The sequence below is a fragment of the Coffea arabica genome, chromosome 1c (assembly GCF_036785885.1).
Source record: "Coffea arabica cultivar ET-39 chromosome 1c, Coffea Arabica ET-39 HiFi, whole genome shotgun sequence".
Lineage (NCBI taxonomy): Eukaryota > Viridiplantae > Streptophyta > Magnoliopsida > Gentianales > Rubiaceae > Coffea > Coffea arabica.
In genome coordinates, this window is record NC_092310.1 from 56,804,392 (window position 1) to 56,819,517 (window position 15,126).

The 15,126-nt window shown below is 37.1% G+C and overlaps 1 protein-coding gene across 1 annotated transcript; it reads right to left on the reverse strand.

Annotated features, from left to right (window-relative positions):
- Nucleotides 1-1,039: 1,039 nt before the first annotated feature.
- On the reverse strand, nucleotides 1,040-3,909 carry LOC113732497 (U-box domain-containing protein 9-like). The gene is made up of 2 exons (XM_027258310.2): nucleotides 3,189-3,909; nucleotides 1,040-2,377 (listed from the first exon to the last, which is right to left on the reverse strand). The coding sequence occupies exons 1-2, from the start codon at nucleotides 3,492-3,494 to the stop codon at nucleotides 1,292-1,294; spliced, it is 1,392 nt and encodes a 463-aa protein (XP_027114111.1). The 5' UTR covers nucleotides 3,495-3,909; the 3' UTR covers nucleotides 1,040-1,291.
- Between the last annotated feature and the right edge of the window lie 11,217 nt (nucleotides 3,910-15,126).

A 15,126-nucleotide genomic window follows, 5' to 3' on the forward strand; every position in this document is an offset into this window, starting at 1 on the left:
TTTTGGCCGGAAGAAATACTAGTGAAACGAACTAGATTTAATATAAATAATTTAATTTTAAAAAAAAATCATTTTTTCTCATCTTCGATTTTTTTCCCCTTTCTCAATTCAAACAAAATTTCAGCATTTCCTCTCTTTTCCTTCCATGTCCCATCCAACCAAAATGAATAGAATTATAGAAACCTCTCTTTTCCTTCCATGTCCTATCCAACCAAAATCAATAGAAACCGTCTTCCACTATCCTCTTAATTCCTTTCCTCCAATCCAAAGAATAACTCAAAGTGCCCATGTTTTGATGGCAATTAAATCCTGTAATTCCCATTTAACTTCAATTCGAAATCATCGCTCTCTCTCTCTCTCTCTCTCTGTGCCTTCCCTTTTTGTTCAGTTTTCTGACGAACGCTCAGAAACGGGTCTCAACGCATGGTCGGAGTAGATGAAGTTTTGGACCACCACCGCATTCAATACGGGCACGCTTCTCCCGTTGTAATCCCTTAACTCTAGAAGTCAGAACTGGTAACTATTCATCGAATCATTCCATGATCTTCATAACGCTGTAAGCATTTCACATAGAGAAGAAGGCAAAATCTGGTTTATTAGAACCAACGAAAACTCCAGCACAAATGCACCAATAACAGTTGCAAGTTTGGGGGGAACTCAGTCAATTGCTCAATTCTTTTCTGCAACCAGAACTGCAAGATGATTTATCCACTGACCACTAGCATTCAAAAGGTGTGGGAGATTAGAATATGTTTCGCACAGCGACAATATTTATACCTCTTTATCCACCGGTGGGAAGCGGAGTTTGTTGCCTGCAGACAACTCAAGAAACCAATGCAAGCATTTGCTAATGTTCAAATAATTGAAACAGGGATGCACCTAGGTTAAGCATAAGCATAATTAGGCAATCACCAAAGAAAATCTTATAAACACAAATTGGAGACTTTAAATTGGAGGCGCAGAGAGCTGCGGATTGGACATTTTTAACTAGTAGCAGCACAAAGGGAAGCAGCCTACTAAACAAAGCCATGTGCACTGATTATTGAGCAATATAAAAGACAGAATCTTATACCAAAAGCTCCCTGTTGTAATCATTCACAAAGACTGTACGAATAAATCCATAAACCTCAAGATCAAAACCTTGGTGACGTCACAGAATGTACAATAACGCTAGTTTTGAGGAAAAACCCACAAGCTGCCTGCCTTCAGCAGTATAGTAGCAGTACGGAAGAGAGAAAGGATTGTAGTAGAATTTACAGGGTTTGTGCAGGGTAAGACTGGAGTGGCTGCATCATGCTGTGTGGGTAAGATTGACAGCCCTATTTAGTCTCTCAAGAATGCCACTGGCCTTTCTCTTGGCTCTTGAAGTACCATTTTGAACAAGCTGAGAGATTGTACCATAAGTTCTATCTTCTTCTCTCATCTCCTTCCACTTTGTCCGATCACTGAAACAAATAGTGTAAAGAATAGCGATGCAGTTCTCCTTGTTGCGAGCACATGCGGTCTCTCTCATTATACTAAATAAGCATGGAACAGCTTCAAACTCTACCATTTCCTCCACAGCCTTCTGATTGTTTGAGAGCATGGCAAGGATGGCCAATAACTCATCCACCAGCACTCTATTTGTGATCTTTTTCAGGATCACCTTCACAGCACCATCTCTAACAGCTCTTGCCTTATTCTCATGAAGGATACACAAATTAAAGATTGCTGATGCCACATCTTTCATTGCTATGTTGTGACCTTCATCTAGAAGATCAATCAGGGGTTTCAATGCACCAGATTTTCCTATCAGTGCTTTATTGGAGTCGAGGGCTGACAATGTGAACAGAGCAGCTGCAGCATTGCTCCTTGTTTCTATAGTTCCCGATCGTAAGGCATCCATAAGAAGAGGAATAACCATTGGGGTTTCTGCCACAAGCTTCTTATTGTTGTCATGAATGGAAAGATTCAAAAGGGTTGTGATTATGTCTTCTTGCATGTCAGGGTGAATATCACTTGGAGACTTGCTTTTAGATATGGGAGATAGCAATTGAGGTATCGCGTCAACAGATTCACCAAATAGGGCTCGGAATGAAGGCATCCTTTTGGTCAACAGCCGCAGATCCCTAGCTGATTCCTTTTGATCAGATAATGAAGAAGACATCTTTGAAAGCAAAGAAATGAAACGGTCCCTATCAGCTTCTGTTGGCCCATCATCCTCAGAATACTGCGTGGGGTCTGGCAATTGGATCCCATTGTTCTTGCACCATTGTGATATCATTTCTCTAATCAAGTGATTAGGCGTAAGAATAGTATGCGAAAGTACTTGTTGAGTCCGGGGACATGTCCTATTTCCACCTTTTAACCATTTCTGAATGAAGGGTCTATCATAAGTCTGCAAGATTAGTGGCGAAAGTTTTGAGTAAAATATCACGGGGAAGGGAAACAAAATATCAACCAAAAGGGAAAAAAAATCACCAAATTTAACCCTACTCAAATGAAAAAGATAAAAAATAAACTGCAATACGCCTTTGCTTTCCACACATGTGTCGTATGGATAGTACTCTACTTCACAAGCAGTAGAGGCTTTCGGTCTCATCAATTCCAGAATTGATCTCTGTCTGAAGCCACAATTCTAAACTAGTTTAAGAAAGTCCTGCGAAACCATTTGTGAAGACAACAAAAAATAACCCAAGCTCCGCGTTCTCCCTCACAATTCACTAGTATACCAGTCAACTAAAACCTATTACGCCACCAAAGGCCATTTGGCGTTCTATAGTCCAAATCAAGCACATAAGAGCTTCTATCAGCCCATGGGAAAATTGCTACTTCCATAATCCATTCAAATGATGAGCAATTCATCAAATTTATTCAGCCATGTAACACGCAACCCACATACTAAATTTAGACAAATGCAAGAAAAATAAACACTAAACCAGCACAACCAAACAAAAGAACACGAAAGAAACAAAGTTGCCCTTTTCTTCTCGTCTGCCTTTGTACTTTTGGGCGGTGTCAGAAGACACTTGCCACTTCAAATTCCAGTATCAAGTTTAAATCTCTTCAATCTTTAGAACCCCACAATGTCACTACAGTCGTCCCAATTCGCCAAAACCCACATGGAATTATCCCCAAACAGGAAAAAAAAAACTAAAAATTCCAAGGAAACCTCGCAAGGGAAAGAAAGGAGGATAATTGGTGGGTACCTGACCGGTGGCGACAATAACAGGATCCCTCATGAGTTCTTCGGAAAGCGGGCAGCGAAACTCGTCGGGGACAGTTAGAGAGGAGGAATCGTGAATCTTGGAAGACAAGGATCGCTTCTTAATCTTCAACTCCTTGAGAGCACAAAGCAACCGGTGGGCCTTATCCAGGGCGTCCAAATTAACATCATCACCCTCAGCAATTGCTTTGACAATCTTCTGCAATTCCCTCTTCAATTCCATCACCTTTGCCGCCGCCGCCACCACCGGATCACCATCTCCATCCTCCAGCACCCCACTTTTCGCCATTTCTTGTCCCTTCAAGAAATTGGCAAGAGCCCCCCTTCCTTGATCTCTCAAGATTTTAGCAGAAAAACGGAGGAAAAACAGGATCGGAATAAATGTGGATGATTATTATGAGTAGTAATATTCATGGGAAATTTTTTCCTTTATTGCCAGTAAAGGCTAAGCAGAACACGGTGGAGTTACTGCTCTGTTTCATATGTCTGAGGGCTTTTTGATAAGAAGAAGAATAATAAAGAAACTAACTATAATATATTTTTATACCTGATTACCTAAGGCACTTCTACCACTAATTGGGTTTCCCTTTTGTTATCCTTAGCTTGGCTGGGGAGGTAGAGTTGGAGAGTTGGAGGGCACTGGGCAGCGTGGCGGGCTGGGTACAGTTTAGTGTAGAGAAGAAGAATGAGAGACTGATGGGAATGAGACAGGAGGAGGGGAGGGGGCGTGTAAGTGTTTCGTTTAGGAGAGAGTGCAAGTGTAGTACAGTAGCGGTAGTGTGTGAGTGTGTGAAGTTGGGGTGGGTCCCGGGAGGGGAGAGGGAGAGTGGTCCAAGGTGTAGCCTGCGTAGGCAATCAGGGAATCCGTGGCCATAGCAGCTGGCATCTACGCGGAAGGACTCGTCACTCCTCATGCAAGGGGCCGGCAAACCCCTCTGGCCTTTTTTTTACTACTTCTTCTTCATCTTCAATTTGACAGCCGGCTTCTAATTCATTTATTCTTTTCGAACCAAATTTGATTGGTTTCTTCAAAACATATTCTACCAGAATGGCATGGTATGATGTAATTTGGGTCGGTGGTAACTTTACTTGTACCAAAAGTTATTCAATTTAAACTAGACATTTCAACGTTCACGGCCTCGAATAACCAATTTCATGTTCATAGAGATGCGGAATAAGTTTGTACTAAAAGCTCTTAGGTTGACCTTGCCAAAAATGCACCATGCAACTACAATTGCACTAAAAATTCAAGGGACTCGCAGTAGATTTTGAATCTTATACAAGGGAAAAGTATGAAAGTTAGAACTATAAATCTCATATCACCTTGTTCATATCCCTGGCAATCCCTGTTTGGATTGCTATATTAAGATTTTTTTTTTTAAAAAAAAATGTACTGTAACGATTTGATGTATGTGAGGTAACGAGATGATTAAAAAATGTGTTTATAAAAAATGTAATTTTTTTTTTTGGCAGAAAATCACGATCCAATTTAAAAGAAAAGCTAACACATTTGACGTGTATTAACAAAATTAGGCAGTTTTAATAACAACAGACACTCATCATCTCCAACAATTAGAGGTTCTAATTTCATCCTCCCTCTCTCTTTTGCCCTCTTAAATCCCCATCCTTCCATCGTACTGAAAAAGAAATTTTTTTCCTCTCGTCGTAGTCGACCCCGGCCCGTACTTGATGCCATGCTGCACTGAACCACTGATTTTATAAAGCCAATAGGGATGTTTGTTTTCGCGTTTTTAAAAGCGTAAATATTTGCAGGAGTTGATCCCAAGCGTTTCTTAACTTTTTCAGTGACAAAAATTCACGTTTTCCACCTCACGCGTCGAGTTATGATTGGTTGGATGTTGCACTACTGTTAACTACTAGTTTGTTAATCACCAGAATGGAAATGGTTAATCACTGTACTCGGCGGCTATGAAAAGCACCGTCAGTATGATATATATATCGCTCTTAAATATGAAATCAAATCGATTAAGAAAAAAAGATAATACCACGAAGAAGCATCCTATTCCTATGATGAGAAAACGGTGAACGTTTGCATGGTTTCTTTATACTTTTTTACCACTAGTACTATAAAAAATTAAAAAAAAATAAAAAAAAGGCACGTGGTATTCAAAGGGGTGGGAGGACACGTCACGTCATGTTGAATGCTGTGCTTCGAGATTATAATAATAATGTTATGTGTTATGTATATATATATATATATATATATATATATAATAATGTTATGTGTTATAATAATGTTGAAGTCCAAAAGTTTGATCTTAATTGTCATCGATATCATGATATGTTGAAAATCCTTGCCTGCGATAGACTTTGATTAGCTATTAACTAGGGGCCAATTATATAAATAAATAAATAATCAATTAATTATTTTGCTTCTAAATTTTGAAAACCCTACTCTCAAAACACTTAATGTAGTAGCCATTCCTGTAGCAGTGATGCTATCGAAAAAATAAAATTCATACTAGTAATCATCTGGTTAGATGAAGAATGGATAAACCCCAATCTTAGATGCTAATGCATCAATGAACATTATAGGATGGTTATGCTTTTTGCTTGGATCCTTGTCCAATTACTGTAAAGTTCTTACCATGAAAAATAAAGTTACTATTTTGACCAAAAACAAAACTCAAGTCTAGCTGACTTTGCAGGTGGACATTTTACTATATATATATATATATATATATATATATATCTAACATTTTAGTATATATATATTCATTCACTAGCTAGCGTAACATTAATTTGAAATATTATTTTGAATAATTACTGTAGCATTTTTTGTGATGTGATGTATGTGAGATAAAAAGGTGATTGAGAATATAAAAAGATAGGTTGGGAAATGTGTTTATGATACAAGCAAAATATTATTTGAGATAGTTTGGGTATCCAAACACTCTCGTTATAATTTTACGGACAAAGATTTTCCAAGTTCTGACTTCTGAGAAGGCCAAGTAGGGATTTCCATTTCGTTTTGTTGACCGTAGCTGGTTACTAATATAATGGTTGCACGATCTCGAAGCAATTGTTTTCTCGTAAAGCAGCACTATCTTGCTGCCGCTGGTTTATTCTTGTGTTAGTTGCTCTTCTACAACACGGTGAAAGTTGAAACATGATTGATTTATGAGCATTATTATTTTGATGGAACAATTCCCAACGACACAAAAAAAATTTTTTTGGCCCGTACCCAATTCGAACCTGGGAATTCCAGTATGTGTGTTTCTAATCCTGATTACTTTCACTTCTAATAAAAAAAAAAAAAAATCGTGATTACTACCATAATTCACATTTGACATATATATATCAGCAGGCATTTAAAGTTTGGCATGTTAATTTTGATTTGTGTTAGCGAAGAAGCAGTTAAAGATTTGGCCATGAAGGTCGTCAAAGTTAACAAAAGACAATACCCCTTTGTCCCTCGGGGGGAAGAGCTGTATCGCACTTTTTTACGTTGAAATTTACACGCCTAATCGATCTTAGGGGTCCAGACGACAGGTGGGCTTTACCAAAAAAATTTACTCACAAGAACATTTGTGATTTGACTACACCATAATCGTAACGCGTCGTGATCAATTTTAAGTAGGCACTTGGTTCGTACGTTTGGAATCGAATTTGAATATGAGAACATTCATCATAAGTTAGAATAGAGTCAGTTATTTCAACACATCTATTTTGTTCAGTATCAGAAATGCATACCATTATTATAATTGATATTTGATTCGTTAGCTCTTTCGAAATGAGATATAAGAAATTTTTACTAATTTAATATATTAGTGAATTTAGTATCATTAATTAATAATTTTTATTAGTAAATAGTTATAATTATTAGTATAATTGATAATATTAATTATATTACATATACTAATATACATTATATAATACATATAACTAATAATATCATTATTATAAATTTGTAACCAATTAAATTAAATATTATATATAATTAAATATAATTATACTAATATTATAATATAAATATATATAATTATAATTATATAATATATATAAATATTAATTATTCTAATATATTATATAATTATAATGTATATAATAAATTAAATATACATTATAATTATAATATATTAGTATATACACATAAAATATAATTATTATATTTATAATAATAAAATTAATTATAAATATATAGTATATATAATTATATAATATATTATTATATAGACATATATATTATAATTATATACACACATATAATATATATTAGTATAATTATAGTATACAGTAGTATAATATTAATATGTTTATAATAATTATTATGTTTAATTAAATAATTATAATATATATAGATATTTATATTATATATTATATACGTGTATATAATAATATAATATAATTATATTGATAATATATGCGTGTATATAATAAATATAAATATAAATATATTTATTATTATAATTATATATGTATATAATTATATATTAATTTTTTTAACGAGTGACGGGGCGGGCCCCGTTTCTAATGGGGGAAAAAATTCCCCCAGCCCCAATGTTTGCCCTATTAGTCCTCGTGGAACGAGTGCCCCAATTGCCATTCCTAATTTTTTATAAATTAGATATGAATAAGAGTTGTACTTTTGTCCAAAACCCTCCAGGTTATTAGGGAACCGAGGAATTCCAAATTTTTAGATATAATTTCAAAATCTCAATTCCGATAGTAATAGGCCAAATAACAATTATGAAATTTATTTCAATTCTCCGTTCCAAAACCTTCTTACCTAAAGCCACCTAAGTCATGCCCAGAATACACCATAATCCACCAAATCAAGTACAATAGAAGGGGGAATCAGATAGTTAATCATTAACATGCGTTGAGGACGTGATAAACCATGATATAAATTTCATTATTATGTGAGTTGAGTTGTGGATGCTTGATTTGAGATTTTTAAAGATCGGTGAAGGCTTTAAGCTGACTAACTGTCAGTCATAGGGATGGCAACGGGGCGGGATTGGGGCGGGGGACCCCTCCCCCGTCCCCCGCCCCGTTGCCTATTAGTTCCCCCCGTCCCCCGCCTCCCGCTCCCGCCCCGCCTTGCCCCGCTTCCTCCCCGGGTGCCCCCGCGGGGTTAATAAAATTTTATTATAATTAAATTTTAATAAATAATCAAGTACTAAAATATCAACACATCACCAAATTATTATTCATTATAATTTTACAATTGAAACTCATAAAAACAATCAAACAGAAGTTATTTGAATACAATCCAATATGATGAAATAAATATAACTAAAATAGTCAAGTTTTCACTTTTAGTACAAATGCAATCACTAATTCATTATTGTGTTTGTGCTTTTTTTTGAGAAAAAAGTGTTATTCTATTAAGTGTAATTAGAAATTTAGTATAAATGTATTAGTAAATTTAGTATAACTAATTAATAAATTTTATTAGTAGACACGTATAATTATTCATATAATTGATAATATCAATTATATTACATAAACTACTATACATTATATAATACATCTAACTAATAATATCATTATCATAAATTTATAACTAATTAACTTACATATTATATATAATTATATATATAATATATATATATTTTTTGCGGGTGGTGGGGCGGGGGTATACTTCCCCGTCCCCCACCCCGTTTCTAAGCGGGGGGAAAAAATTCCCCCCGCCCCGAGAGCCCCCCGCGCGGGCACCCGCCCCTATTGCCATCTCTAGTCAGTCAGTCTAAAGTGCGTTAGGCACTTGGTGGATGCTGCGTACACAAAACAAGAATCCAAACACTCATGGGTCCATTCCGTAGCATTTAAAAGTTAGTCAATAAAATCTTCAGATGGAAAAATTCAATTTTCTTTTGAGAAGTTGGAATATTGTTCAAAAATAGTTTGTAATCTATAAAAACAAAGGGAAAAGAAGAAAAAAGCCCCAGTCCTTAGGGGTGTGCAAAATAAAAAAATTCTGATTTACTGACCGAATTCGAATTGAATTCAGAATTTTGAATTCGGTAATTCAGAATGAAAATCGGAATATCCGATTTCAAATTGGTCGAATTCGGTAATGAGATTTTTCAAATCGAAATTGAATTCGGGATTCCTATTTTGATTTCAAATCTGTTTTTCATATATATATATATATATGCATAATATAATATTTATATAATAATAATAATTTTTATATTTATGAATTCGGTGAAATCGAAATTTACCGAATTCCGAATTAAATTCGGAACGAATTCGAAATCGAAATCGATCGAAAATTCTGATACCAAAATTTCGAAAAATTTCGATTTCAAAGTTCCGAATTATCGATTTCGATTTCGTTTTACACCCTTACCAGTCCTTACAATGAAGCGAGAGAAAGAGGATGGTTAAATAATGAAAATAAAAGATTTTACGATCACTTGACCGATAAAAATATTTCTGTCGTCTAACTATAGGCCTAGACGACTTAGTACGACTCATGGTAGTATTTACGAGAAAAATAAAATTAAAAAGGAGAAAAGAAACAAATTAGTAGCAAGCACAAGAAAAAAGGGGTTTGCATGGGGCTGCAAATGCAACATAGATACAGCAACGGCCAGAAGAGCGGTTCTTCAGATGGAATAATTGGAGATTTAAATGATGAATGATGGGATGATGACATACATCGATGGGCGGAGTCATGGTCGCGGATGGCGGAGGGAGGATACACCCGATCAGTCCTTGGAGATGTGAGGTGGCTATGGGATCCTCTGCATCTGCTCCGTCCGCCACCCGCCGCTACTTTTGCTGCCAACTGGGATCAGATCACCGTCCGTACGCATATCTACACCACGGACGTGTCATTCCCTCAGTCCTCGATAGCATCATCTCCAAAATGTCTCCCCCCACACACACCCCCACAAACAACAACTCCTCATTCGTCTTTTTCCTCGCTTACAAAATGAACCAGATAAGGGCTGGATTATGTTATAATCTGGTGCACCCACAATAATACTAACTGCACATTGCACGCCCCAGATTTCTCTTCATCCCGACAATAATACTAAATAAATCTGGTGCCATGTGACGTGGAAAATCAACCTTACACTGTAGTTTGCTGCGCCCCTGAATCATACAAGTAAAGACACGAATTTTGTAAGCATAAGGAAGCCCGTCGGTTGAGGGCATCTGGATTCAAAGAAGACGAAATCTGGAACTTCGGAGTCCTGATAGAACAACAGGCAAAATGGGCATTAGCCCAAATATTCTGACATGGAAACTTTCTGTCAATACATGAAGGCCCGATAAGTTTTGCCGTGAATGCCAACAAGCCCAGTCTTTCTTGCATCAAACGTGTGTGTGTTTCCATTAGATACTCGCAAGGATGGCAACTGGGGGGAGGTAATTCCCCTCCGCTTTAAACTGGGGTTGGGGGGGACGGGGGATCGCTAGGGGTGGCAATGAAACGGATTTAAATCTGGATCTGATTCGGATCCAATAAATTTTTTCGAGTTTGGATTGAAAAATAATTTCAATATCCAAATCTGGATCCGAATCCGTTTCCTCTAACAAAAAAAAAAGGAAAAAAAAAAAACAGGTTGGATACATAATATAAGATTCGTATTTGACCTGGATCCAAACAATATATTAATAATTATGAAATATAAATATTTCTAAATACATTTTTTTATTAAAATAACAATTTAGTAATGATTTTATAGATTGATTTGTAGTTAATTTTAGATTTGAGTGTTGTAAATTGTTTATGATGTTAAATATTTTAATATTCCTTGTCCAAAACTAATGAACAAAAGTTATTAAAGGGAATATTTCTTGTCCAAACCAATTGATACAACAGCTATTAAAGGTCTCTCAATACCCTTATCAACTTTTTTAAGTTGTTATTAAACTGTAAAGACGACTGATTGCTAAAACAATTCTTGCACTCTGCTCAATTGAGCAATTTCCCTTCATTGTTCTCCTCCGCTTTTATATTGCATTTTGAAGCAAATCTCCAATAAGAGAAGAAGTAAGACATTCAGTTTCACTCTTCAAGTGTCGGAATTGGGCCAACCGCAATGAATCAATCATCTAACCGTCCAAAAAAAAAAAAGCTATAGAAACTATAGAAACAAAAAATCTGCCATTCACCCGGTCCAAGTTTACAAGACATGTTAGTAATCAAATAACCCGAAGGTATGAGTCAGAAACAAGCAAAAGAAGCCGCAGGCCTTTGTTAATATGCAACTCAGTTGTGCAAGAAAAGACAAATTATTTCCCGAGTACGATTCCTTACGCCACATCACACACGAGTCACAGTAGTATTAATAATCTAACACCACAAAGTTGGAGAAATTTCTAAAATTATGATGAATTTTAAAAAAATTCTACAAATGGGGCATTTTGAGTGTGGGGTTCTGTCCAAGGGATCTTCGCATTCAGCAAATGCGAGCTCCCTCGACTCGCATTTGCTGAATGCGAAATCTCTTGAATTTTCCTCCAACGAAATCCAAAAAACAAAAGAAAAAAGAAAACCAGACCTCGCATTTATGAAATGCGAGGTCAGTTACCTCGCATCTCTTAAATGCGAGGTCACTGTGCTCAGACCGCAGAATGCAATCTCATCTCAAAGCTCAGACCGCAGAATTCTGGCGTGATGCCAGGAATACCGGAGATGGCACGGGCGTGTTACTAGTGCTGCTTACACCTCCCATGTCCTTGGTCTTGTGGAGAAGGAATGTTCCAGACAGGATAGTCACAAAGCCACATACTTCAGAGACAATTTGCGATGCACAGCCACGAATTTGAAAGCCATTTGCGAAGGGAAAAGAAAATGTGCAGCGCAAAGGGTCACAAAATTGGTTGGGGATGACTGCTGAGGCAGAAATGGCAGCTGGTTGGGGTGCAAATGGCGTCTGGTGGAAGCTCAACAATGGCGGACAACAACCGACGAGAAAGAAAGAGATTGAGGGATTTTGGGCAATTTCCTCTTGGAAGCTTGGACTGCTGTCTAGCTACGCAAAAGACGAGAGAGTGAGCTGGGTGTGCAAAGTTTCGTTCCAATTTCTGCCCCTCTGCTTATGGATTTGAATGCCGAATGTTTGACGTAAAGAACGGAGCTCTGTTTTTGGGTTTAGGTGAAAGAGACAGAGAAATGCGAGGTACTTTTTTTTTTTAAAAAAAATGTATCCTAGCTCGCATTTGCCGAATGCGAGCTAAGTAAGTTCGCATTCAACAAATGCGAACAACCTCATTTTAGAAACGCCTCCACCAATAGCCTTACTTGTAGAAACTCTTTTTTTTTTCATCATAATTCAAGAATTTACTCCACAAACGCCAGGATAAGTAATTTCCTAAACTAATAATTAAATCCGAAGTAAAAACAAGAACACATATTCAACCCATGGCATAAATAATTTAGCCGATTGGGCATTCTATGCCCAACAAGAACACACAAACGAGAGCAAAGACTAGCAGCAAAAAGGCTAGCTGCAAAAGAAAATTTCATGAATGATAGATAGTGAACCAGAAAGAAATTATGATCGTTCAACATACTTCTCAAAGAAGTAGTGGATAATACTAGTCCAAGTTATTATGCTAACGAGGGTTGGAATTTTTCGACACCCTCTCGAGCACGGGGAACTGTTTGCGGTCCTCAACATCAGGAGTTTTGACAGGAGGATTCCTATGGGAATTCCCACTCTCAGGAGCTTTACTAGGAACTTTAGGGGAATCACCAGCCTTAAGAGCTTCATCCTTCGTGGTGGTGGTTGCATGGCGACCACTCACCCATCGTACCTTCTCATTCGTCGTTCCAAGGCCATCGTCCTTCTTGAGCTTCTCTGTCTCAGAATTCTAAATAATGCAGAAAGAATATGATCATATTGCAAGTTTTACATATGGTTGTTGAAACTGAGAGAAAAAACAAAGCGAGGAGAATGAAAACATAAATGGAGGGTTTTTTTTGAATCCCGACCTGCTTAGCAGAAGCAACGTCATCTTTCTTCTTGCCAACAAGCTGCATCGAGTCGAGTTCCTCGTCCAGTGTCACTTTCCTTTCCTCTTTCTTGAAAGCTTCCAAGGCCTTCCTCTTCTCAAGAAGCTGCTTGTCATATTGTTGCAAAGTCATCGTCTGCGTACCAACATTAAGAAAAGAGAGTGTGAATATCCCATCTACATCGAACTAACTAACTTTTTACAGCGCGCGCATACCAAAAAAAAATGCAGCAGATCGAAGTATTACGTTATCTTGTCGTTTCTGCTCACTGAAGCCCTTTCCACCATTAGGAATTTGTTCTGGCTCTCGTCCTTTGGATACCCCCACAATTAGGTTCCTGTTATAAGAAAGAGCAAGAATACAATGTCAAAAGTCAGGAACCAGTCCAGTTGCTGATTTGGTTGTCCATCCTACTTTGAAGGGGCGAAAAGAACCTATAAAAGATACAGACTAGCTAACATGCATGTTTCTGTTTGTAGATCAAGGATCCATCAATTAAAATTGTAATTCAAACGAACGAACTATTACTCGAGGCGAATAAAGAAAGAGACAAGCAGCAGGATTAAGTTGATAGATATTTCATCAAAAGATGCTTACCCCTTCCTGGGTTCTTCGTTACCGCCAACAGCCTCCTTTCCCTCATAAGTCTTCACTTCGCCATCCCCACGCCTAACAAATTTGTTGTAATCGTTGTTCCAGCTTCCCCAGTTGGCTCCTCGATAACCTCTTTTGTCAACATTGTTCTGCTCGTGAACATCATCATTCTTTCGATAACCATTATCTCCCATATTCTGCCGCTGGCCACCATCATAGCGCCTGTTATCGTTGCTGTGATGATAATTATTATTCTGAATGCCTTTTTCCTGGGCATTATTGTTCCTTACAGAGCCGCGTTCTCTGCCTCCTCTTCCAGTTTGCTTTCCTTTCCTTCTTTCAGATTTCACGACTGCAGAAAATAATTAATTCTTAAAACAGATTCCAAGATTGCACAACATCCATGTCCAAATTAGAAGTACAATTTTGGAAAAACGGATTTTGCAAAATAATCAAAATGTAAAACCTTCTGACACTTGATATATTGCCCCCCCCCCCCTAATTAATTGGACCAAGGGTTTTAATAAAATAAATTTTACCAAAAAATAAAAATCAAGACTAGGACTTTAAATACAAGAGCACAGAAAGATATTTGAGAACACATATTAGCATACAATTCGCACAACCCAAAAGAAAAAGGTTCTCTAAAAAATAGAAAACAAACGAAATTTTCCCATAATAAAAAAAAAAGAAAGATATTTACATTCTTTAAATGAAAAATTACCTTTTCTTGCCTTCCCAAAATTTCCCAACATGCAATTTTGCGTCGCATAAATTTTACCAAGACCCATATTAACATGTAAAGGTAAGATAAAAAAACACACACACACACAGCGGATAGCCTGCACTTATCAACCAACAAAACCAAATTGCTTTGTTTAATGTTTACACGGATTTTGCACGTCTTAGAATCCACATATCACACCAATAACCTAATTAAACGAGCAAACCGGAAAGAAAGTCAAACAGAAAAGTTTGGAAGATTTTTGCTGCTACCATTTTTCTTGATTTCAAGACATGCAATTGCTAACCATGCAACTCTATAACTAATTCATGCAAAAAAAACTCAAGCCAAACAACTGCTACCATTATTATGGCCGGCGGGCTTTCTGGATTCCGGGGCACTAGGGGGAGAGAGAAGCTGTGAACAGCCACCGTCGTCTTCGTGGTTCAAGAGGGCAAAAGGGTTGCCCTTAAACGCCATCGCGCGTGTTGAACCAACACCAAAAATAGCAGAGGCGCAGACAAGAGTTGTAGACAAGGGTTTCTAGGTTTTTGTCACTGACTAAACCCCTCAAAACCTAGAAATGTACTACAATTCTGCTCTCTCTGTCTTTCTTTCCCCTGCTGCCTGCGTTGTTTTGAGTGCTTTTCTTTTGCTTGT